This window comes from Silurus aristotelis (assembly GCF_946808225.1).
Source record: "Silurus aristotelis genome assembly, chromosome: 7".
NCBI classification, from domain to species: Eukaryota; Metazoa; Chordata; class Actinopteri; order Siluriformes; family Siluridae; genus Silurus; species Silurus aristotelis.
The window spans coordinates 29,221,470-29,246,783 of NC_139580.1; the positions used below are offsets into that span (position 1 = coordinate 29,221,470).

A 25,314-nucleotide genomic window follows, 5' to 3' on the forward strand; every position below is an offset into this window, starting at 1 on the left:
TTTCAAGATACCTAAACGTTGTAACAGTTTAAAATAACTCTTAACAGTTTGTTATTTGCTCATGGGAAAGTTTCATTAGATATTAAGTGCAAATCATTCTGAAAGCACAGTTCTGTAGATGAACTCTGTAGAAAACACAATTTTAGAAAAAATTAAAACCTTGTGTAAACATTAAATATGTTTAATATATGATTCTAAAATGTCTGCAGTTTCTGTGATCTTCAATAATAATGCATAGAATTATTTTGATTAATAAAACTTTATCAAATATTAACCAGAAAACTGGCCAATATGTTCATGCTCTCTAATACAAGGCCATATATTTGATTACCTTTTGCAATTCTTTATCTATGTATAGCAGAAATAGCAATAAACATTTATTTCTTTTTACTTTCATAAATAGAGAGTTCTTTTACCTTGATTGGATCTCCTGATGTTGTTTCTTGTGCTCCAGAATCTGGAGCTGTTTTCCTCGAAAGTCTTGTTTGATTTGGTTGCATCTCATCTGTAAAGGTGTCTTTAGTTAGCACTTGTATGACATATGAAAAGGATTCATAAAGAATATTTTTAAAGTTGCAAGATATTCATATAATAATGCAATATATTCAAAATATCAAAGCAGCCTAAGGGATACAGTGTGACATGCACTGATTTTCCTACTGAAGCATTTAATGTTAAAGAAGTGTTGAATTGTCAATTCGATACATGTTGATTATCTTCTATAACAGTTCCAACCAGAGGAGGATGAAGTACACAAACCATGTAGTAGAGAGACACTCTGTAAAATATTACTCCAGTTAAAGTAAATGCTCCCTTGAGTAAAAGTAAAAAATAATTTGCCTTCAAATGTACTTAAGAATGCAAAGTACTACGATTTATTACGGCTATAATGTTCCTATATTTTTGTCTATGACAAAATGAAAATGAACACTCCGCCACAAGATTTTTTTCTTAATCAACTCAGTTGATGTGAATTCACCAGTTATGTTTTTATTCATTCATTAATAAAAAGGAACGACTGATTTCACAAAATGTAGTTGAGTAAAAAGTAAGATATTTGACTTTTGAAATATAATGAAGTAAGAGTAAAAGTACAAATGGAAATACAGATACACAAAAAACCTACTTAAGTACAGTAACAAACTACATCTACTTCCTGTTCACCAATGATTCCAAATGTAACGAAAAAATTTTGAGATGTGAAAGGGGACTGATTGTAGCTGTTATAATGTGAATGAACTCAAGAGCCCTGACCTCCTCAGCACCACTGAACACTTTTGAGATGAAGTGGAATACTGACTCATCCCCAGACCTCATCACCCAACATTACCTGATTTTGTTATAGCTGAATTGTCACTAATCCCCACAATCATGCCCCAAAAAGTGGAAATCAATGGAAAAACTTTGGAGAAGATTAAAGCTTATTATAACAGTAATTAAAGATTCTATATTAGTGTATTGGAATGGGATGTTCAGTAGTGAGGTAAGGGATGGTGCTATGAGGATCGGGCAGCAGTCGGAGGCGGGGGCCTGCTTAGACTGCTGCCCCCGCGACCCGAATTACGGATAAGCGGGAGAAAATGAATGAATGAATGAATGAAAAAAGTAAATCCTTGGACACTGTACCTGAGCGTTGAGCAGCCCTCGGCTCTTCTGATCCCTCTCCTCTGCTTTAATGCGCGTCAGGGCATAAAGGTGTTGCAACTCCTTATGGTGGCGATTGCACTCCTGCAACAGATCTTGTTTCTGCTCTATACACTGCTCAACCTTCTGGGCCTCAACACCAGTAACCGACTGCTGGTCAGACAATTCAAACAATAACACAAACATACATACTAACTTCTATCCACTATAAGATTCTCTGGGCCAAAAGATTACCTTATGAACCAATTTCAGTTTCAAGTTGTCTACTTCAATTTGCAGATCTCGGATTTTCTGTTGCAAGTCATCATCCTTAGGCATCATATCCCTCTGAAAGAAAACAATGGTGTTTATCTCACCAGAGGAGCCTCAGCTGCACATTATTCACAGTGTATTATTGAAACAGTGCGCTATTTAAATAAAATAATTATTTGGACAATACTGAACTATAATTACATTATGAGAAGAAACTAGACCGTTGCTCTCCGTGGTCCTGCCTTGTGGAATTACAGTAAAGGTCTAAATATATTGTATATAAGGATATACAATAGAGGATGGTATAACTATTTGGTACTTATTTTGAATCAAATTCTCATGCATTCTAGAGCTGTTATCCAACCAGAAGAACACTGTGTGCTTAATCTTGCATCAGCAGGTGTGGATCTAGAAAATTATTTATGGGGTGGCAAGGGGGTGGCATGAGAATTATGAGGGGTGGCAACACTGAAGCAAGTATCCTTGCAGGGTTTTTGTAGATTCAAGGACTGATATACATATTTGATGTATACACAAGGGCATTTTTGTATTTGTCTATAAATATGTAATAAAGATTGCGGTGTTGATTTACTTTACCTGAACCTGATATCTGGATTTAAAAGACTAATATAATAAAAGACTAATATAATAATAGACTAAATAATAAAAAAATCATAAGGTTTTTGGCTTACCCTGTCCGAAATACCGGACAGGGACAAGGTCGTGCTGCTGGATGCCCCACTCTCTCCTTCGGGCCTGTTCGGCGACACCGTTGATTTAGTAGTTGACAGGTTCCAGGAGTCCAAGAGACAATTGGCGGCGTTGCAACGGTATCTCCTATGCCGCTCTCATGGGGCTGCTCGGCGGGCGCAGCCCCAACCCCAAACCAGCACTTCGTACGGCCAAATGCAGATCCGTGGATTCGCACCTTCACGAAGTGTGTGGATCATTGCATTGTTCTTACGATGGATGCGTCCCTCACGGGATGGGGAGCGGTCATCAGGGGCCGCTCTGCACAAGGTCTATGGAACAGAGTCCATCTAAGGTGGCACATCAGTTGCCTAGAAATGCTGGCCGTGCTTCTGGCTTTGAAGCACTTCCTCCCAGATCTCAGAGGCCATCACATGTTGGTTCGTTCGAACAGGTCTCATATATCAACCACCAGGTGGTCTGCATTCATGCCCCCTGTACAGGCTGGCACGCCAGATCCTCCTATGGGCACAGGGGATGCTCTTCTCGTTCATAGCAGCTTATACTCCGGGCCGTTTGAACGAAGCAGTGGCGCCTCCACCCTTAGGTGGTGAAGCAGAATTGGGAGAAATTCAGCACAGCATAGGTAGACCTGTTAGCATCTTTAGAGACGTCTCACTGTCCCCTATGGTTCTCCCTATATCCACCAGCCCCCTTGGGCCTGGAGGCTATGGCGCAACCGTAGCCATTTTCCCCCTTTGTGCTGCTTTCCTCCATTTAAAATTCTTTTGAGGAGGGATCTTCTCTCTTAATCAGGGGGCACAATAGTTTACCCCCACCCCAAGTTGTGGAAGCTGCGGCTGTGGCCCCTGAAGGGGCACAGCTCAGAGGCTCGGGTTTCTTCACCGAGGTGGTAGAGACCATTCTCCAATCCAGAGCTCCCTCCATGAGGAGGTTGTGTGCCGCGAGATGGCGTCTGTTCACTGCATGGTGCTCTCTGCTCTGTCCACCATTAAAGTCTACGAGTCCGCCATTTTGGTCTATCACGCCCCAGTGTCCAGGGATTCCCTGGGCAGAGACCCACTCCTGATGCGTTTTCTCTGTGAAACCCAGAGGCTGAGGCCTCTGGTGCTTCCCAGAGTGCCTGGTTGCGACCTGGCCTTACTGTTGGAGGCTCTATCCCAGCCCCCATTTGAGCCTTTGGCCTAGACTTCGTGGAGGCACTTGTACATCAGAACCGCTTTCTTTCTGGGCATCTGCTATCTGAGGAGAGTAGATGATTTACAAGCCCTCTCCCTCTCTGTCCCCCTCTTCCCCCTCTTTCCAGAAGTTTACGGAAGTTTACTACATGACCAGTGACTTCCTGCACCCTAGAGTGGGTTATGTCCCCAAGGTGCCCTCGGTTGTCCCACGACCTGTTAGGCTCCAGGCATTCAACCCTCCTCCATTCCTGACCCCAGACCAGGAGAGATTAAACCGTCTGTGCCCGGTCCGAGCGCTGGACTGGTCTGTCCACCATACGAGTCCCTGGAGAAAGTCGGATAAACTTTTCATCTGCTATGGCCCTCCTAGGATAGGCCTTCCTGCTCATAAGCAGACGCTCAGCAGGTGGGTTATTGACGATATCGCATCTTCTTATGGGTCCTTTGGTCTCCCCGCTCCATTCAGGGACAGAGCTCAGTCGACCCAGAGTGTGGCACCCTCCAAGGCTTGGTCCTTGGTGAATGTGAGTGAGGGGTTTATGTAGGAGCGGGGTGGAGTGATGATAAGCTTCAGGTGTGCATCGTTAAGCCTGGAGCTTCAGAGAGAGCGGAGGCATGAGTGACAACGAGCTCCAGGTGTGCGTGGTTATTCCTGGAGCTCCATGGGGAGCGGAGGCATAGAGAGCCACCAAAGGGGGCTCCCTGACACCAACCCAGTTGATCCTCCTCTATGCATTAGTGAAAACATATTTTGCAGGTATAACACTTTTTTTTACTCATTTCGATTGGTCATATTTCAATAGTCACGATCGAATATTTCTGTGATGGATCTGATCTGGATGGAGCAGAACAACAGCTGTGCAACATTTAGAATGTGTACCGTGAGATTTTATCCCTTTAAAGTTGACGTTCACTATTTATGACACTTCATTAAAACATAAATATTCTGATTCATCCAAAGTCCAGCTGACTGAAATATTTTATCTTTAATAGGATACGAATAAATAAAGTTTTAGGAGAACAGATCGGCTTTAATGTCTGGGTCTCACATCTCAGCTTTGTTTAATGTTTCTGTGGAGCTCTTCTTCCTGCATCTTTAAGTGTGTGTGTGTGTGTGTGTGTGTGTGTGTGTGTGTGTGTGTGTGTGTGTGTGTGTGTGTGTGTGTGTGTGTGTGTGTGAGAGAGAGACAATGAAATATGTTAAAATATATGACCATTCCAATTTTTTATTTTTGCATACTGTACTACTGAGTTCAGTTTAAAAACTCACTACTTGGGAAAAAGAAAAGAAAGAAAGGTGGATTATGCTTCTTACATGTATTTATAGCACGGTTAAATTATTTCATATATCCCAGTGATGTTAGGAAGCTGGGGTCAGACATGTTACAGCACCCATGGAGCACAATGGGTTAGGGGCCTTGCTCAGGGGCCCCAAGAATAGCTGCTTAGTGATACCAGTGCTTGAACTCCAACATTCTTATCAGTAACCAAGAGCCTTAACTAATGATATCACTTTGTGTCAAACTAATGAATCAACAAAAAAAATAAAATAAATGGCAACACCTTATCAAAATTGCATTTCACACAACTTTGCTCAAACATCTCCTCAAGAACTCAAATACCATGAAATCAATATGAAAGCTTTGGTGATCATTACAGTAAAATAAGCAGTTTTTAAAAAGTAATTCTTGAATGTCATGTGAGTGAATGCAACATCCTTTACCCAAAAATTGTTTCTAATGATTTTTAAGGAAATCCAGTTTCAAAGAATTGAACTTCCTGTTCTATATCTGTACATGTCATGCATGTGTCACTTCCCTTTAATTCCTTCTGATCTACTCATTTTTATATGCCTATCATATATATATATATATATATATATATATATATATATATATATATATATATATATATATATATATATATATATATATATATACAGTGAGTAAAATAAGTATTTGAACACCCTGCTATTTTGCTAAGTTCTCCCACTTAGAAATCATGGAGGGGTCTGAAATTGTCATCGTAGGTGCATGTCCACTGTGAGAGACATAATCAAAAAAAATAAATCCAGAAATCACAATGTATGATTTTTTAACTATTTATTTGTATGATACAGCTGCAAATAAGTATTTGAACACCTGAGAAAATCAATGTTAATATTTGGTACGGTAGCCTTTGTTTGCAATTACAGAGGTCAAACGTTTCCTGTAGTTTTTCACCAGGTTTGCACACACTGCAGGAGGGATTTTGGCCCACTCCTCCACACAGATCTTCTCTAGATCAGTCAGGTTTCTGGCCTGTCGCTGAGAAACACGGAGTTTGAGCTCCCTCCAAAGATTCTCTATTGGGTTTTGGTCTGGAGACTGGCTAGGCCATGCCAGAACCATGATATGCTTCTTACAGAGCCACTCCTTGGTTATCCTGGCTGTGTGCTTCGGGTCATTGTCATGTTGGAAGACCCAGCCTCGACCCATCTTCAATGCTCTAACTGAGGGAAGGAGGTTGTTCCTCAAAATCTCGCAATACATGGCCCCGATCATCCTCTTCTTAATACAGTGCAGTCGCCCTGTCCCATGTGCAGAAAAACACCCCCAAAGCATGATGCTACCACCCCCATGTTTCACAGTAGGGATGGTGTTCTTGGGATGGTACTCATCATTCTTCTTCCTCCAAACACGTTTAGTGGAATTATGACCCAAAAGTTCTATTTTGGTCTCATCTGACCACATGACTTTCTCCAATGACTCCTCTGGATCATCCAAATGGTCATTGGCAAACTTAAGACGTGCCTGGACATGTGCTGGTTTAAGCAGGCAACCTTCCGTGCCATGCATGATTTCAAACCATGACGTCTTAGTGTATTACCAACAGTAACCTTGGAAACGGCGGTCCCAGCTCTTTTCAGGTCATTGACCAGCTCCTCCCGTGTAGTTCTGGGCTGATTTCTCACCTTCCTTAGGATCATTGAGACCCCACGAGGTGAGATCTTGCATGGAGCTCCAGTCCGAGGGAGATTAACAGTCATGTTTAGCTTCTTCCATTTTCTAATGATTGCTTCAACAGTGGACCTTTTTTCACCAAGCTGCTTGGCAATTTCCCCGTAGCCCTTTCCAGCTTTGTGGAGGTGTACAATTTTGTCTCGTGTCTTTGGACAGCTCTTTGGTCTTGGCCATGTTAGTAGTTGGATTCTTACTGATTGTATGGGGTGGACAGGTGTCTTTATGCAGCTAACATCCTCAAACAGGTGCATCTAATTTAGGATAATAAATGTAGTGGACGGGGACATTTTAAAGGCAGACTAACAGGTCTTTGAGGGTCAGAATTCTAGCTGATAGACAGGTGTTCAAATACTTATTTGCAGCTGTATCATACAAATAAATAGTTTAAAAATCATATATTGTGATTTCTGGATTTTTTTTTTTAGATTATGTCTCTCACAGTGGACATGCACCTACGATGACAATTTCAGACCCCTCCATGATTTCTAAGTGGGAGAACTTGCAAAATAGCAGGGTGTTCAAATACTTATTTTCCTCACTGTATATATATATATATATATATATATATATATATATATATATATATATATATATATATATATATATATATATATATATATATATATAAATATACAACGAAGGAGTTTTAGTTAACAATATCTCCCTGTGATTATCCAAGACCAACATTTGGATTCCAAATTTCATTAAAAAAAACATTTTTTTTTTTTAAACTAAAAGTGACATTTCTTTTGACAGTCAGTGCCCAATATAGATGTTGTTGTTTATTTAATAGCTTTTTTGTTTGCCAAACTGTCAGGAATTCCACACATCACACACACAAAAAAGTAGCAGTCCAGACTAACCTGGGTCTTGGTTTTGTTGTACAGCTCTTGAGTGTAAATCAGGGCATCTTCTGACAATTTGTGCTGCAGAAGCACGTTTTTTAACCTGCGCTGCAGCCGATCCTTCTCTCGCACGTTCTTTACAAGGCTATCATGACCATTCTTTTTCTCCTCCATGATGTGGTTCAGGCTGATTTCCAACAGGCCTCTTAAAATAAGAAAAATAAACACATCAGTATAATCAATCATAATCCATGCAATATTTATTATTTTGTAGCTTTAATTTGGGACTTCTCATTGTGTATATTATTACATTTTAACATATATACAGTATTAAACCACTCTAATTGCAAAAAGGTTGGGACACTGTGTAAAATGTAAATGAGAACAAAATGCAATGATTAGCAAAGCTCTCAAATCCATATTCTATCCACAATAGTACCCTAGAAAACAAATGTCTGATGTTTTTTTTACTACTACATTCTCTTTTTTTTATCTGTTCCTAAATGCATGGTGGAACTTCATGAGCATTATATCCTCCCTCTATTTTTTTCTTTTTAATCAAAAGATATTTCTATTTGGCAGACCATTTGACCAGAGACCCCACGCCCAGACTCTGCTTTGCATTATATATCCATTAGCATTAGCTGCCTTACTGTTATGAAGTCAAGTGATTGTCTGAGTCAAGTCTACCCCTGGCTGATCTGCATTCATTTGACAGTTAGCACATTTGACTGACACATTTCTGTGCTTCCATTCTGTACAAATCTGACAGATGTTTTGTGACACATGTTGCTGACTGCACACAGCTTCCAGGGAACACTGACACTTATCACCAAAATTCATTCACTTTGACACACAACGGCTAAACAAACAGATGAAAACATTCATATTTATTGCTATGAAATGATTTCCACCTTTGTTCGAGGAGGATTGCCTCCTCCTCCTTGGTCATATCCTGCTCTTTAAGTAGCATGCTTCTCTCTCTCTGAGCCACCTCCAGTTGAACCCTGCAGCCCTTCAGCTCCTTGATCACACTCCTGCACTCTTCATCCAGCTGCCTGCATCCCACCTGCGTCTGCTTCACCCTCTCTCCCAGCTCCAGCAGCTGCCTTTCAACTGCAGCTTTCTGCTTCTGAACATTCCTGGTTCATGCAGACACACACACACACACACACACACACACACACACACACACACACACACACACACACACACACACACACACACACACATTATGTAAGCCATCTTTAAACGCCTTTCCTTCACCAGCCACTATTAGATATGGAGATAAATGTGCTTCACATCAATTCCAATTTTTTTTTATTAAATGTGTATCACACAAGATCAAATTTGTTGTAATATGATACATTGTGGTCCATGTGTGATTTAGTTTTGTGCAAACAGAAAGTTAGTTAGAAATCATTTTAGAAATGATACAGAAATGTATAGATGTTAAAGGAAATGCATCTGTTAGTGTTTTAATTAGCGGTCAAGTGGCATCATGAATTCAGAATTTACTGATAAAATTTATGAATAGAATTTATGATCACCTCCCAGATGTAGGAAATGTAAGCGATTCACATCTAACACATTAAACATTTCATTTCTTTTTGAAATGGCAGAAATGTTATGTTAGTGACAATGTGAGCTCCATTACTAGAGGTCAACGCTTTCACATTAGCAAATCTTTTTTTTTAAGTTTATTAAAACTAAAGATAAATGGAAATGTGTTGCACGGATTATTTACATTTTAAAATACTGCAATATTAACATAAGCACTAAGTTCACTCAACAAATTGCGCCTATAAAAAGGATGCATAACAATAAATAACTAAATAAAATTCTCTGTTTAGCTCTTGCACATATAGCGATCTCTGCAGCGTGCAGTCACGTGTAAAAACAGGCACCACGTTTTGTCAATGATTCACCTCTAAAGACCGCCCTTATAATGACAGCAACTGACACATTTTGCTGATAGCCGATTTTTCCAGCAATCAACTATCGGTGCTGATTAATCAGCAAAACCGATGTACCGGTCGACCTCTATCCATAACAACCAGCAATTATATTACATACTTAATTTTGCATTGGATCCTCTCTTTTTCCTTCCCCAGTTGACCAGGAATGGAGAGCAGCTGAGCCAGTTCTGCCTGGAGATACAAAGAAGCCATCACTTGCTGTGACTGAGAGAATGACAATAAGTCTTAAGTGGTGATTGAAAGCACCTCTTGGCTCCTGATCAATTCCTGTTTGTCCTCCAGCTCCTGTTGCTCCTTCTGTAGCTGTGTATCACGTGCCTTTATGCCCTCCTTCAATGTCTCGATCTCCTGATGCCTCTGGGTGATCTCCTTCTTCATCATCTCACAGCTCTCCTTCAGAGCCATGGACCTATTCTCCTGCTCCTGGAAACACGCATCATCGAAAAAATGATGTAAGAATTCCTGATGATGGCATGCAGCACACTACACGCTTCAGATTCAGACATTACATTGCAGATTATAGCAATTATCAGTTATCATTACCCAGAATTACAGCATTTCTGATTCCTACTCCATTTCCCAAAAGTTTCTCAAAATACAAGCCAAAACATACAACAAACAATTCAACAGATGTCACTCAACCTTTTCAAGTCTCAAGTCTCACTCCAAGCATTGTTCTAGCTCTTGTTTCTCATTCTTGTTTTTGCTTTTGATTGCGGTTTCTTTGTTGACAATTCTGTTGGCCTTGTTTAACCTTGTTTAGGTCTGTTCGACAATTGCCTGATCTTTGAATTTTATTTGACTACAATTTTGAAAATACACTTTGGATTGCTTGCTTGGTACTTGGAGAAGGAATTTATTGGAACAAAACTTAATCAAAATACCTCCATCTTAAATTTCATCCACTTTACATCCATTTCTGTGTTCACTTACTGAATAAAGAACCTGTTAGAGGAGGCACCATCAAGCATTCTTCTCCTGATCTTAGTATATACACTATGCTGGGTTCATATGAATACAGAATCATAATTTATTGTTTCTTATGATAGGTTTTTTGTCTTATAATAAGTTATTTGTCACAGTGTCTTGCACATAAGTAAAAATAGTAATAACGTGTAAAGTCTCACAGCAGTACACAGGATAATCTGTGTACCACTCAAAAAGTGTGTTATGACACTTTTCTAAACCGTTACACTATAGAAATTTGTCAGTAGGTCTGTGGTGTACTTACAATAGACTCCATCTCGCTTTTGCCCTCTTTCTGAAGACAGAGCTTCAGCTCCTGAAGACTGAAAATAATTGATTAAAACAATAATTGTAAAATATTTGTGTTTTTTTGGACTACAACAGACTGGTGTGGAGATAATAGAGTAGCGAGAGTAAAAAGAATTATAGAATATAAAGTGAGCTTGACTAACGAATATACCTCATACACACACACACACACACACACACACACACACACACATGCAAATAAAAAATAAAAAAACAGACAAATTCAGCAGAACCCACTCAAACAATTCTACAATATTAACTCTTTAAACTAAAAACGTACAATATGTGAGTTACCACGTCTGTGATTTTATCAAACATGAAATTCTGTGTGAAAGTGGGCAAATCTGAAACAGAGACATTTGACATGATTCTGCAAGTTTACGGTGAGGCTGTAATATGTCCTTCAAGGTGTTTTGAGTGGCACATGCTTTAATAGCGGAAGAACATCACAGCTCAGTTTTCTGGTCTTCGCGATCAGAAAGACTATTCGGTTTCCATGTCAAACCATGTCAAATCATTCATGCACATACTCGTGCATGATGATCGTCAGAGAACAATCCATTACGTTGCTGCCATTGTCAGTGTGTCATTCTGAACAGTCCAGGCGATCCTCATGTGTGATTTGAACGAGCGCCGTGTTGCTGCCAAGTTCATCCCCAGGCTGCTGACCCAGGAGCCAAAGGAACACCCTGTCGAAGTTTGCCAAGTTTGAGCAAGACTGGTTAAAGTGGTAAATGACCTACCACCGGATGAGAGACATCATCTTAACAAGTTGAGGAGTGCCGTGGATGACTCGCCCTTCATGTTGAGGATGATGAAACTTGGGTGTATGGGTATGACCCTGAAAGGAAGCAACAGTCTTTACAGTGGAAGAGCTCGAGGCAGGGCCGCAGCTCGACCAAGTGCATGCTCATCGTCTTTTTTCGATATTAGTGGCAGATTGCATTGAGTATTTGTCCCCAGAAGACAAAATGAGTCAAAAACGAGTTCTACTGCTAGGTTTCAAGGCATCTGAGGAAGAACAGTCAGCGAAAGTGACCAGATCTATGGTGAGCTAGGGCCGTCTTCTCCACTGTTTTTGTGAAATCCCAATATTAGTAAACCATGGTTGGTGGTGGCTTCATGAACAGAGTTACTCTTGGTGTACTTCATTCAAATAAATATGTGATTGCATCAGAAGATCAGAAATACAAGAAATGAACAGATTTAAACAAATAAAGTGGTACTCAAAAAATTATTTCCCACCAATCGAGGTTGTACTGCATCTGGTGCTCTCTCTCTTCAGCCTCTCGGAGCTTGTTGTGAAACTGTAAGAGCTGATGTCTCATGGAGCTTCCATCTGTGTGCTGGTCCTCTTTGAACAGCTCAGCCTTCTCTAACACTTGCTGCTGTTGCTTCAGCTCAGCATGCAAACGCTTCACCTCCTGCATCAGTTTCAGCTCAGACTCTTGAGTGCTATACAGAAAAGAAACCTATTAAAACTGATACATGATTTGTATTTTCCGAGTTCTTATTTGTATAGTGATGGTAACTGGATAAGTTAAAGCCATTGATTCTAAGCCTAACCCAGAAGGTTTGTTTCAGTAACTTAAATAACATTAAATTAAATAAGAATGCTGAATATTACATCTCTTATGTCAAAAGCGCTGATTATAAATTAAATTATTTCTGATCAGAAGTTCAATTGTGAGTTTAACAGAAACATTTATTAAATCGAATGAATATCTAGCATTAAATGAAGCTAGTCCTCCTGGGTATAGTTATATACACCAGCCCTGTTTAACTGGCTGTTATTGTTCATAATAATCTAAGCTTTACACAAAAAACATGAACGTGTGTTCTAGATCCTTTTCCTACTTGCTTCTTCAGACAGATAAGTCCAGATGTACTTAAACCTGTTCTAAAAATAATAAATTCTTTCATTAGCACTGGTTATATGCCTAAACCTTTCAAGATGGCATCTTAAAACTTGGACATTGACCTCTGTCACTTGTCCAACTATTCTGTAGGCCAATATCCAACCTCCCCATTATCTCCAAGATCCTAGAAAAGCAAAGCAGTTATGCTCACACCTACATAGGATAAAATTCATGAAATGTATCAGTCAGTATTTAGGCCTCATCATAGCACTGAGACAGCACTGGATAAAGTGGTAAATGACCTACCACCGGATGAGAGACATCATCTTAACAATGTTGAGGAGTGTAATAGATGCGGATGCTTGTTTACTTCCTTCTGCTTAATTCTGATAACACTGAACCACATGCAGCTAGAAGTAAACTTTCTGCTAATGTAGCATCTCTGGATGGTCTTTCTGTCTCAGTGTGTACAGCAGTCAAACACCTTCATATGATTGTTGGCTCTAGTCTTTTATTTGAGACATATGTCGATAACATTACTTATTTTACCTTGGAAATATAGATTTAAAAAAAATGAGTTTATGAGTTTGTTATAACTCTCCAGAAGTTCTATTAAATAAGCTTTAGTTAGTTCAGACTGCAGCAGCAAGAGTACTTATCAGAACCAGCAAATATGACCACATCATCCCTATTTAATCAGTCCACAGTGGATCCAATGAAATCTCACATTCATTACAAAATACTACTAAAGTACTGACATATAAAGCACTCAATGGTCTTACACCACAGTATCTGTGAACTTCTGTTCCATTATGATCCACCAGGTGTAATTAGATCAAAAGGTGCAGGCTATTTGTTGGTACCTCAAATAATGAAGACTAAAGCAGGGTCCCTACTTATAGTCCCTTTCTTCTTTTCAGAATAAACAGTCTACAACAGTGGCATAGGACTGCAATTTGCATGAACAGTTCTGCATTTAGGGATTCATCACTGAACAGCACACCTTAAGAACCATTCTATGATCGATGGCCACCTAGAAGAGGTTGGGTTCCTCTAAATGTTTCTTTCTTATGCCATCTCAGGGAGGGTGTCTTTGCAAATGAAAGGAACATTTAACATAAACATTTTAGAAACTATAAACTCTGTGGGGCAATGTCTATACATCAACCTATTTGATGGACTTCAGCAGGTCTTAATCAACCACACAACAACCTTATTTCCTTAGGATAATCCTCACCAAGCTGCAAACAAAAAGTGATAGATATTTTGGCTTTCTGAAACTTTGTCATATTGAAAGTGTAACTTAAATTTTCATAAACAATTTCATTTGATTTAGATTTAGAAATGCAGATATGTGCATAGATTTAGATCCCTAATGAGTAGGCGAGATGTGGCAAAAAAACCCAAAAAACTCTAAGATGATATAAGGAAGAAACCAGACTGAAAAGGGAAGCCATCCTTTTCTGGCTGAAAATAATTAATGCTATGAGTCACTATTCTTTCACAAATGCATACGATACAGTAATATATCCGGCCAGAACTTCAGCATAAGCATAATCATGAGTCATGAGTAATAATAATATTTTTTATTAGTTAACATATTAAAAAAAAAAATTATTATTATTTGTTAATGTTTCATTAAATAATAAAATAAAAACCATTTTGCCTAAGTTAAAACTTTGGGCACATTTTATTTGATGAAAAACAAATTAAATAGAACATTCTAGCAATGTTACAATAATAACGTATAATTTGTGAGGAAAAGATGTTACACACACTTCTTACCTTTTTAAGGTGTCATGCAGCGAAAAGAGGCTGGCCTTTAGCCGGGCCATTTTCTCTCCACTGATCAAGTCCACTTCGAAAAGCTAAGACATTAAAAAACAAAACAAAACAAAGATTATAAAATACAAATATAAACAAATACATTTGAGGAAAATCACCCCTGACTGCAAACAGAAAATGCAAAGGCAAAGTAAAAGCAAACTCCATTTTTGAATGTATGAATGCGATGTAACCGACTGTCATTGTTTCTATCTACTACATTTAACATTTACTTCATTAACATTTAACATGTACGGTTTGCTGTACATGTATCCACCTATATATTACATGCTGTACATATATTTGCATATTTATCTGCACTTGCTATTTGCACAATTGTGCAATTTGCAATACTGGTAGATGCTTAACTCTATTTACTAAGTAAACGTGACCAAAGTATATAAAAAATATGAAGAATTGAAGTGTGTACAGTGTATATGAAGTGCCCGATATGTATCATATCTTATTATGGAGTTCAAAAGGTCAACACATAGATTGCCTGCTTTTACTAAAAGCAAAAGCAAACAGGAAGCAGTTAATCTCTACCTGGGGGCCATTATAGGACACTATAATGCTGTAATGCATATTGAAGGTGAACAACTAAATATATATTATTCTGTCCTCTGTACTGAATCTGTGTAGTGAGGAAAAGGAGGCGTTTTTAAAACTAGTGTTTTTTTTTTTCCATTATTTTTCTGGTTCTTGTGCAATTGTACTGCTCCACCCACCATCTTCCCCACTGCTGCTGTATATATTTCACTGCTGACAAAATTAGAGACAGATTTCACTCTCCAACAGAGCTCGCTTTTATTGCCTGCAAAATGCTTCTGTGTGTGTATCTCCTGCTTATAGCTGCACATGACGCTGTGGTCAGTGGTTCTTCTGGTGGAGTGAAGAAGACATCAACCCTTGAGAGCTGCTCCCAGGTGAAGCTGAAACCTGCTGGCCAGTGTGGAAATGAAGAGGAATGCCCCTATCAGATCACCATTCCTCCTCTCACCATCCAGCTGCCCAAGCAGTTCCAGTTACTGAAGAAGGCCATGACAGAGCTCCAGACCTTGAAGGAGACGGTGAAGCAACTGAAAAGTGCCTGCCTAAGCTGCAGCCTCCAAAGGGATGATGTAGGAGCAGAACACAGAGGAGATGGGGGGATAACAGCACCCAGAAATGAGAGTGCAAGCAATTCTATCAAGGAGATGCAAATCAAGATGAACAAGATGTCCAACAGCCTGAAGAATGCTCACACTCAGATTAAAGACATGAAAGAAAATGTTAAGCAGCTCAGTGAAAACTGCAATGGCTGCAAGACTGCGTGTCCTCAGGTCAATGCACCATTACGTAAGTCTCGAACTTTTTTACTAAGCAAAACACAAATGCATTTATGCCATCTCGGGGAGTTTTTCCTTGCCACAGTCGCCAGTCGCCACCGGCTTGCTCATCAGGGACAAACTTACTCATAAAGAACATATTCCTTTTTAATCACCGCATTATCTGTGTAAAGCTGCTTTGAGACAATGTTCATTGTTAAAAGTGCTATACAAATAAAAATGAATTGAATTGAATTGAAATGGCATAAAAACATAAAGTCTTAAAATTCAAAAACAAAGTTTCTAAAAACTAAATTGAATGATCAATTACACAATAACGTGCTGTAACAATAACTGGCGAAAAATAAGAGCTATGTTTTGATTTCCAATCTCACTTCGTCGTCGTTCTCTTGTTTTAGACATCTTAGCGCCTAAAGACTGTTCAGACCTCAGTGTCTTGAAGCAGATGAAGAATGGAGTATATAACATCACCCCTGACATCAGAAACAAGAGCTTCGAGGTTTTCTGTGACATGGAGTCCAACGGTGGCGGGTGGACTGTTGTGCAGCAGCGAATCAATGGCGGTGTGAACTTCAACCGCACATGGAATGAGTATAAGAATGGTTTTGGGGACCTGCGTGGGGAGTTTTGGCTCGGAAATGATCGTCTCCACCTGCTCACCAAGATAAGAGACGTGGTCCTACGGGTCGAGCTGGAGGACTTCTGGGGTGTCATAGAGTATGCGAAGTATGACCTGTTTTATGTATCAAACGAATTCCTTAAATACCGCGTGTCCGTAAGCACATACTCAGGCACAGCTGGTAATGCTCTGCTTATCGACACAGACTACAAACATGATCAGATGTTTTTCACTACATGGGACAGGGACAACGATTTGTACCCGACAGGAAACTGCGGTGCTTACTATGGATCCGGCTGGTGGTTCAATGCATGTCTGTCAGCTAACCTTAATGGGAAATACTACAACAAGGAGTACACAGGGAAGCAAGATGGCATAATATGGAGCACATGGCAAAACAAGCCCAAGGGGCAATTCCTGACCAGCAAGAGACATGCATTCAAAACTGTCAGGATGATGATTAGGCCAAAGAACTATGCCCCATAAGCTATTATGTGCATTACTACAGTCAGATAATGAAATATGTTATGTTTCAAACCCAAATTCAGGATAATATATATATATTTTTTTTAAAAGAAAAGAGATGCTCAAATGCTACAAAATCCATTTAAGTCCTCTGTATAATACTGCCATCTAGGTGTCTTGCAATGCAGGTTAATAAATATCACCCTAACAGAACCTTGTATCACTGTAGGTGTAACATGTCTTGATGATATTTTCAATTTAGCAGATACATGTTCTATTACGTTTCAGTCCAATATTACACCTCTATGTCACATTAAATGATAATAACAATAGGTACTTTTTCTTTTCTAATAATGCACTAATGCATAAAGCATAAAATAGTCATGAAAGGCAACATTTCCATTAGAATGTTTGTAAAAGTCTTTTGTATGCTTCAATAAAAATACAATCATAAAAACAACAGCTAACAGAAACAAAAACTGATCATTTTAAATACATAAAAAAAAGATATGTAAAAACTAAAAATGTTTATTTCAAATTATAATCGAATATTTGCTTTCCTTTGTTTTCCAAAAGAAATAAAACAGAAAAACAGATATCACGATTTTGCAACCTGCAGCTGTTTGTACGCTGCGACACAACAGGAGGAAACAAAATGACCGCAAATACACATCATCATATGTTTCCTCTGAGATACATAAAAACCAGCCACAACATTTTATCTAACAGCTGCTTGTCATATTTCACAAAGTAGCTGAATGCGCTTCATTAAAGAGCTCACAGACACCCAGATGTTTCCCTCTTCACTCTGACTGGCATTAGAGCCAATAAAGACGTCCCTCATTCAGTTCAAATTTGGAACAATATCTTTAAATGTACATTTAATGTGTTAAAATTCACTGATTTTATTTTATTACTTTCCATGTAGACGGAGGGGTGGAGAAATGTACAGTCAAAAGTATGCGGACACCTGTCCATCACATTCATAAATGATTGTTAGACATCCCATTCCTGATGAAATCCCATGTGCTGGTATAATAAGCTCCACTTTTCAGGGAATGCTTTCTGCTAGGAGTTGCGATGTGGCTGTGGCAATTTGTGATCGTTCAGCTACAAGATTCTATACAATTCCAAATTTGTGAATGCAGTTCAGGAAAGTTGCGGTTGCATTTGGGTGTCCACATACTTCTGGGCATATAGTGTGTCAGCATTTACTGTATGCACCGTGTTGAATAATACAGATTTTAGCCTGTGTATCATGGAAACCAAAAGTCATACCACATGGTTTGCATATTTGCATGATATGATAACCTACATTTGCAAACTAGAAAATATTTGGTCTGTGTTTTTAACTTTGTTGTGAACTTCAGCTATTATCAAAGCAGATTTTGTAAACAAAAGCCACATGGCAATAAATTCTATGGTGGCGGAAACTAATTTACTCAAACAGCTGTGGCTCATTATTGATTAAAGGCATGAGAAAGATGAAAACAGCATGACCACACTGTATACCGGCTCTATAGGCGAGGTTCTGATAAAGTCTACTGTATGTCCCATTGAACAGTAATTTGGTATTCGGAATGTTAATCTATTTAATTAGATTTTCCATTTATACAGCATTTTTAACAACGAACATTATCGAAAAAGCCAAGTTGCAAAAATCTGGACATAAATGTAACATTCAGTGTATATAATTACTATTATTTCATTAGTCTTAATAAAGTGGGCGTATCCTGTGTCCAGTGTTAGATGCGACTGGAAAAGATCTTTACCTCCTCCAGGCACTGTAGGCCCTCACTGGTTGTAACGGAGCTGGTTGTATAAACTTCCTGTAAATCGTCCTCGGCATCTGACGCATAGCTGTTATTCTGTGGCTGAACGTGACTCTCACTTTCCTCACCTCCTGATGGAGGAGTGCTGCTCCCTTCTGACTGACTCATGATCTACATGCAGAAACAAGTAACAGTGTTGATTTTGTTTGAATTGTTTTGTTGTTATCGACTTCATGTTTTAGATTTATCAGTATTATGACTAGTATTTGCCTAAAGACCATTGTCTTTTTCATAGTTTCCCTGACATGTCATTCTCTTCATCTTCTGTTTATCTCATTATACTTTTCATTTGAATGAGACATATTACATGTGTGTAATCCTTTAAAACAACTGTTATAATTAAGTCACAATGTCACATTATACAGTACAACACTCATCAACTTTGTTAATATGACTAATACTGTGTACATGAAATAGGGGAAATTATTAACTCATTTTGTATGTAATATAAAAAGGATATAAACAATGCAAAACTGTGCATACAGCCATTCACACTTAGGATCAAACTGGAGATGTGAAGCAGTGAAGTGATTCTGTTCAATGCACTTTTGTGCAGTTACACGCCTTAAATTAGGCCTGTGACTTACACAGGAAAAAGCATGTCAGTGCACAGTTTTGCATAAAATCTTTTTACTTAAAAACTTGTTTTCTCTAACACTTTAATGCATTATTACACATTTGAATGGAAACAGTTCAAGAGGTGGAAAATCTTCTGCAGCACAGTTGTTGTAAATACTTTATTATAAATTATAAAATAAAATGGATTAATAAAAGTTGGTGTTGTTGGTATTGTCCTATAACATTAAAGCAAATCAGAATATATGGCAAAAGTTTTTTATTTTGATGCACTGAAAATGCATTCACTTGAAGGAGATGATGAAAATTAATGTTATGTTTTAAATACAAATATTCAATAGGGAAATTGGACACTAAAAAGACGTCATGTCACAAAAATGACAGTAAGGTTTAAATTGTTGTTGGAGACTGAAAACAATGTGATACCGTGGAAAAGGTGGACAGTTTAGATGAAATCACAGAGAGCAATATGTTTCTTGTAAAGGAAAACTTTGAAAATGGAATTTTTTAAAATTAATTTAATTTAGTTGAATTAAATTAGGTTCAATTAAAGTTGTATTTATTTATTAGTTTTTTAAAATGTAAAATAAGCTTGTAGCTTTTTTTATGTTGTTTGTTAAAAAAAATGTAAATGTACATACCTTGCGTTGTCTTTGAGATTATTTTCCTTTCTTTTCAAGTAATATTTAAAAACTACAGTAAGAAATATTACAGTACAGAAAGGTATTGTTCCTCAGGGGTGAGGATGTACCCATGTGCCACTTTGAAAATACATGGTCTGCTATAAAACAAAGTAAAGTACAATATCTGTATGTGTATACATGGATTATTTATATTTACAGTAGATGTGGGTTAAGCACCAAGTCATTCACAAAATATGTTGATCAGCTTTGGAGAACTGTGACCTTATATAAAGCATATAAAGCTATAAGGCTACAGAATTACATCTGAAATTAAAAGAGGTCTTGAAAATACACAATTAATTTAATTAGAACATGAAAATGAAAGCTGCAAAAATATTAATACTGAAGAAGGAAAAAGCTGTTCCATGTTTCCATGTTCTTTTTTGGTTACTGTGATTTTCAAACAGATTCTAAGAAACCCAATTATATTCCAAATTAATAGCTGTAAAATTTTTCCTTAAGAGACATGTGTCCATCATACAGAGAACATTCCAATATCTAGTTCTCTAAAACAGGCCAAAGATGAATCTCGTGAACCTTCAATTGGTGACAGACAACAAAGCAGAGAATTACAATTTCTGAAAACAACTAGGAAATAAAAGAACAGTAAAGTACAGTAAAAGTGTGAATCCTGTTCGGTCTCTTGCGATCGATATAAATCAAATATGCAATCAAATAAATAAAGTTGTGCTGCTGAAATTCATAGATGCCAAACAGAAGAAATTCAGCCTTGTGCATTTTTAATCATCTTAATCCAAACAGTAGTTTATATCAAATAACAATGACAAAAGGACGTGTTATTCTGATGGCAGTAAGATGTCTATTGACACAAATACTTACTTAGGATTTTGAGAAAAGTACAGACTTTTGCAAAAAATAATCCAATGTGTTGTGCTGTTTCTACAAATTGTTTTGAGGAATGCAAAACAGGTTTGCAAATAGCTGTAGATAAATGGAGTTTACTTACCAAATAGTTACTGTGTTATCAAAATCGAACTAATATATAATTAACAAACTGCAAAAATGCACATTTGAGTGAACTTTCATTTTAATCGACTATTTTTCAAACGACTAACCAACAACGCTGAAATCTCAGCCTCTGTAGTGTTTAATGGTGTTTCCTTAACAACCGTCCAAACAGACTCCAGTCACTGTAGAGACACTTGTAGACCAGTAGAGGTCACTAGAGGACGCCCTCTCTCTAGTCTTTACTCTAGTCTTTATCATGCCGTCATTATCTGTGCTGTATAGTTACAAAAATTTAACCAGGGGTATGAAGAGTACCCGAAAATCATACTTGAGGAAAAGTATAGATACCTCACTGCAAAACTGACTCTATTGCAAGTTAAAATTCTAATTTGACTTAAGGAACAGTATCTGATTTAAACATTACTTGAGTTTTTTGCTCATATTTAACGTAGGCTCATAGATGCAGCGGTCCTCAAAGACAAGTGCCATTTAAAAGCCAAAAAACTGTTTATTTGTGAGGTTTTATTTACTAAAATAAAATATACCTTACTGCATTAACCATCCACACAAAAGCCTCTTCAACATGCCAGAAAGAAACAAAGAGCAAAACAAGTCGGTCAAAAAAAAAAAAGGCTATGTAGTAAAGTGATCTTTCAAAAAGGGATTGTCAATTCACAAATAACATTACAGCGTCACATCACCATCACTATTTAATGGACAAATCAAATGAAAGTAAATAATTTTAGATAAATTAAAGAAGGAAATGTGCTTTATACTTGTTACATGTACTTTACAGCACAGTGGAATTTTTTCTTTTCGTATCCCAGTGATGTTAGGAAGCTGTGGACAGAGCACAGGGCCTTGTTTAAGGGCCCCAAGAGTGGCAGCTTGGTTATACCAAGGCTTGAACCCCCAACCTTCCGATCAGTACCCCAGAGCCGTAACCACTGAGCTCCCCCTTAAAACCAAATATGCTTACTGTGATTTGATGCACCTTTAGGGACAGGCGATAATTTTCTTTAAATTCAACAAAAGCTGGTTCTCCAAGTTTCTGGAATTTATGGGATGTGAGAAGTTCTTGATGATGTTGTGAGCTCCGTGCAGACATCTGCTGTGGTGAAGGTGTTTAATTGGTTGCCAGTGATGCGATTTAACCAGCCTTTGCAGGACTTTATGTTCACACACAGCCTCCAAAACATACAGTGATTCCTAACCAGGGTTAAAGTGTTCTGGTGCCAGGACAGAGCTTTAGAGATGTGAACTCCCAAGAACTTAAAGCTGGAGAAATTCTCTACCTCAGTTCCATTGATGTAGAATTGGAAGTATCTCCTACTGTTAGATTTTGAAAGTTCAAAGTGAGCTCTTTAAGAAATGTGATATATTACTAATATACTTAATTTGCGCCAGTGTGGTATATTACAAATACATAACTAACACATATATTTGTGGTATTATTAAATGCCCTATGCACAAAAAAAAAAAAAAAAAAAGCTTTGTGCTATGACAGAACATAAACACATAAAGAAAATAGTTAGTATGGCTGCATAATTTATTCATGCAGCAAAGCATGCTGGGAGTTTTGTGTTCTTTTGGCACCCAGCATGCATTGTGGCAGTGTTGGTTAACAGTCACCATTGTTTAGATTCATGTGCTGATTTTTGATGTCTGTGTGTCCAAATAGTGCTGTAGCTCTAAAACATGTGACTATCCCAAAAACTTTTTTGGACTTTTATGGATAGTCACATGTCTAATGATGCAAAGTTAATTAGAAACCCATAATATAAAAATCCTAGATTAAATATTGAGATCTATTAATAAGATCTGATGATAATAATTAGCTCAAGATTCAACCAAAAGCACTTAATTATGAGCTCTCTGGAAGTTTCTTATCATCAAAAATATGCTTTAAAAACAAAGTTACAACAGGCAGAGAACATTAAATGGTCAAGGGTCACGAGCCTAACTAAAGCAACCACTAATCTCCAAAACGTAAAGTTTAAATGAAACATTTGTAATCAAATTTAAACCTCTGTTAAGTCTCAAAGAATGTTTTGTAGACATATGATAAATAAAGTCAAACTGTAATAAGTGAAGCTTGTAATGTTTTTGGAGTTGTTTAATCATCCTTTGTTTTAGTTCAGTTGGTTTTGTTTAAGGCTGTGACTGTGTGTCACTTGTGGTTTTGTTTCTTGTTCTTTCCTTCAGTGATTCTGCTTGTTAACAGCAGATGTTCATCAGTGTCTGAATTCACTCATTTATTTTCATTCACTCTGTCAAGTGGACTATACTAGTAATCTAATATAGGGAATAGTGAATGAGGGTGTAGGGTGTGATTTCAGACACAGTCTCTGAGTGTCGACTCTGAATGCTGTTCATTCACAGTATGCTGCTGTAGGCTACTTTCCAGAAAACCACAACATTTTTTGGACTTTTAAAATTAAGAATGGTTTTAGAGCTACAGCGCTATTTGGACACACAGACATCAAAAATCAGCACATGAATCTAAACAATGGTGACTGTTAACCAACACTGCCACAATGCATGCTGGGTGCCAAAAGAACACAAAACTCCCAGCATGCATTGCTGCATGAATAAATTATGCAGCCATACTAACTATTTTCTTTATGTGTTTATGTTCTGTCATAGTGCTAAGCTTTTTCTTTTTCTTTTTTTTTTTTTTTTTTTTTTTTTTTTTTTTTTTTGTGCATGGGGCATTTAATAATACCACAAATATATGTGTTAGTTATGTATTTGTAATATACCACACTGGCGCAAATTAAGTATATTAGTAATATATCACACTTCTTAAAGCGCTCACTTTGGACTTTCAAAATCTAACAGTAGGAGATACTTCCAATTCTACATCAATGGAACTGAGGTAGCGAATGTCTCCAGCTTTAAGTTCTTGGGAGTTCACATCTCTAAAGCTCTGTCCTGGCACCAAAACACTTTAACCCTGGTTAGGAATCACTGTATGTTTTGGAGGCTGTGTGTGAATATAAAGTCCTGCAAAGGCTGGTTAAATCGCATCACTGGCAACCAATTAAACACCTTCACCACAGCAGATGTCTGCACGGAGCTCACAACATCATCAAGAACTTATCACATCCCAGTCACAAACTGTTTAACTTCCTTTCATCAAGAAGGAGAAACAGGAACATACGCAACAGAACATATTTCTGTCTGTCTATCTATCTATCTATCTATCTATCTATCTATCTATCTATCTATCTATCTATCTATCTATCTATCTATCTATCTATCTATCTATCTATCTAATAACAAGAGATTAAATCAGAATTAGAAAAGCTTTATTACTAATTATGTTTACACACAACACAAGGAATTTGACTTGGCGACATGAGCTTGATGAGCATGATGCTGTTATATCAAAATATATTTTTTCAACCCCCAAAACATCTCAGCATCAGTTCATTGTATAAGTCATTGAATGCAAAATGGTTAACCAGTTGTCAGAATCTGTCATCTAACATTTCCATTGAACTTTTATTTGTAAATGTGACTTGAATTGATGAATTGTGCAGATGAATTTCAGGAGTTTGACAGAGGGGTTTTTAGAGGTGCAGTTATTTGTGTACATGGAGAAGAGCAGTGGGGAGAGAATCCAACCCTGGGGAGCACCAGTGCTGATAGTGAGAGACCTGGATATGAGTTTGCCCAGCCTCACTTTCTGCTGTCTGTCTGTCAGGAAGCTGGTGATCCACAGACAGATTGGGGTGGGCACGGAGAGCTGGGTCAGTTTGACACAGAAAGTCAGGAATGATGGTATTAACGACTGAACTGAAGTCTACAAAAAAGATCCTTGCGTAGGTCCTAGGTCTATCAAGATGTTGCAGTATACACTCACCGGCCACTTTATTAGGTACAACTGTCCAACTACTCGTTAACGCAAATTTCTAATCAGCCAATCACATGGCAGCAACTCAATGCATTTAGTCATGTAGACATGGTCAAGATGATCTGCTGCAGTTCAAACGAAGCGTTAGAATGGGGAAGAAAGGTGATTTGTGACTGAACGTGGCATGGTTGTTGGTGCCAGACGGGCTGGTCTGAGAATTTCAGAAACTGCTGATCTACTGGGATTTTCACGCACAACCATCTCTAGGGTTTACAGAGAATGGCCCGAAAAAGAGAAAATATCCAGTGAGCAGCAGTTTTGTGGGCGCAAATGCCTTGTTGATGCCAGAGGTCAAAGGAGAATGGCCAGACTGGTTCGAGCTGATAGAAAGGCAACAGTAACTAAAATAAC

The 25,314-nt window shown here is 38.0% G+C and overlaps 2 protein-coding genes across 5 annotated transcripts in view; one reads left to right on the forward strand and one right to left on the reverse strand.

Moving 5' to 3' along the window:
* ccdc146 (coiled-coil domain containing 146) overlaps nucleotides 1-21,236 on the reverse strand; it is a gene marked incomplete at its 5' end in the record, with an annotated part of 30,658 nt that extends 9,422 nt beyond the window's left edge. Inside the window, 12 exons of one of the 4 annotated variants that reach the window (XM_083546240.1) lie at nucleotides 417-505; nucleotides 1,627-1,794; nucleotides 1,879-1,971; nucleotides 7,654-7,840; nucleotides 8,550-8,777; nucleotides 9,712-9,785; nucleotides 9,861-10,037; nucleotides 10,846-10,903; nucleotides 12,135-12,344; nucleotides 14,534-14,616; nucleotides 18,757-18,927; nucleotides 21,043-21,236. In XM_083546240.1, the coding sequence (XP_083402366.1) occupies nucleotides 417-505; nucleotides 1,627-1,794; nucleotides 1,879-1,971; nucleotides 7,654-7,840; nucleotides 8,550-8,777; nucleotides 9,712-9,785; nucleotides 9,861-10,037; nucleotides 10,846-10,903; nucleotides 12,135-12,344; nucleotides 14,534-14,616; nucleotides 18,757-18,924 (1,535 nt within the window). Of the gene's footprint in view, nucleotides 1-416; nucleotides 506-1,626; nucleotides 1,798-1,878; nucleotides 1,972-7,653; nucleotides 7,841-8,549; nucleotides 8,778-9,711; nucleotides 9,786-9,860; nucleotides 10,038-10,845; nucleotides 10,904-12,134; nucleotides 12,345-14,533; nucleotides 14,617-15,300; nucleotides 15,433-16,274; nucleotides 16,400-18,756; nucleotides 18,928-21,042 lie in introns of those variants that run through there. The other 3 variants (XM_083546239.1, XM_083546242.1, XM_083546241.1) reach the window with 3 other exon arrangements.
* On the forward strand, nucleotides 15,394-17,087 carry fgl2a (fibrinogen-like 2a; the record flags this gene model as incomplete). The annotated part of the gene is made up of 2 exons (XM_083546448.1): nucleotides 15,394-15,910; nucleotides 16,299-17,087. The coding sequence occupies 2 exons, from the start codon at nucleotides 15,394-15,396 to the stop codon at nucleotides 17,003-17,005; spliced, it is 1,224 nt and encodes a 407-aa protein (XP_083402574.1). The 3' UTR covers nucleotides 17,006-17,087.
* Nucleotides 21,237-25,314: the final 4,078 nt, after the last annotated feature.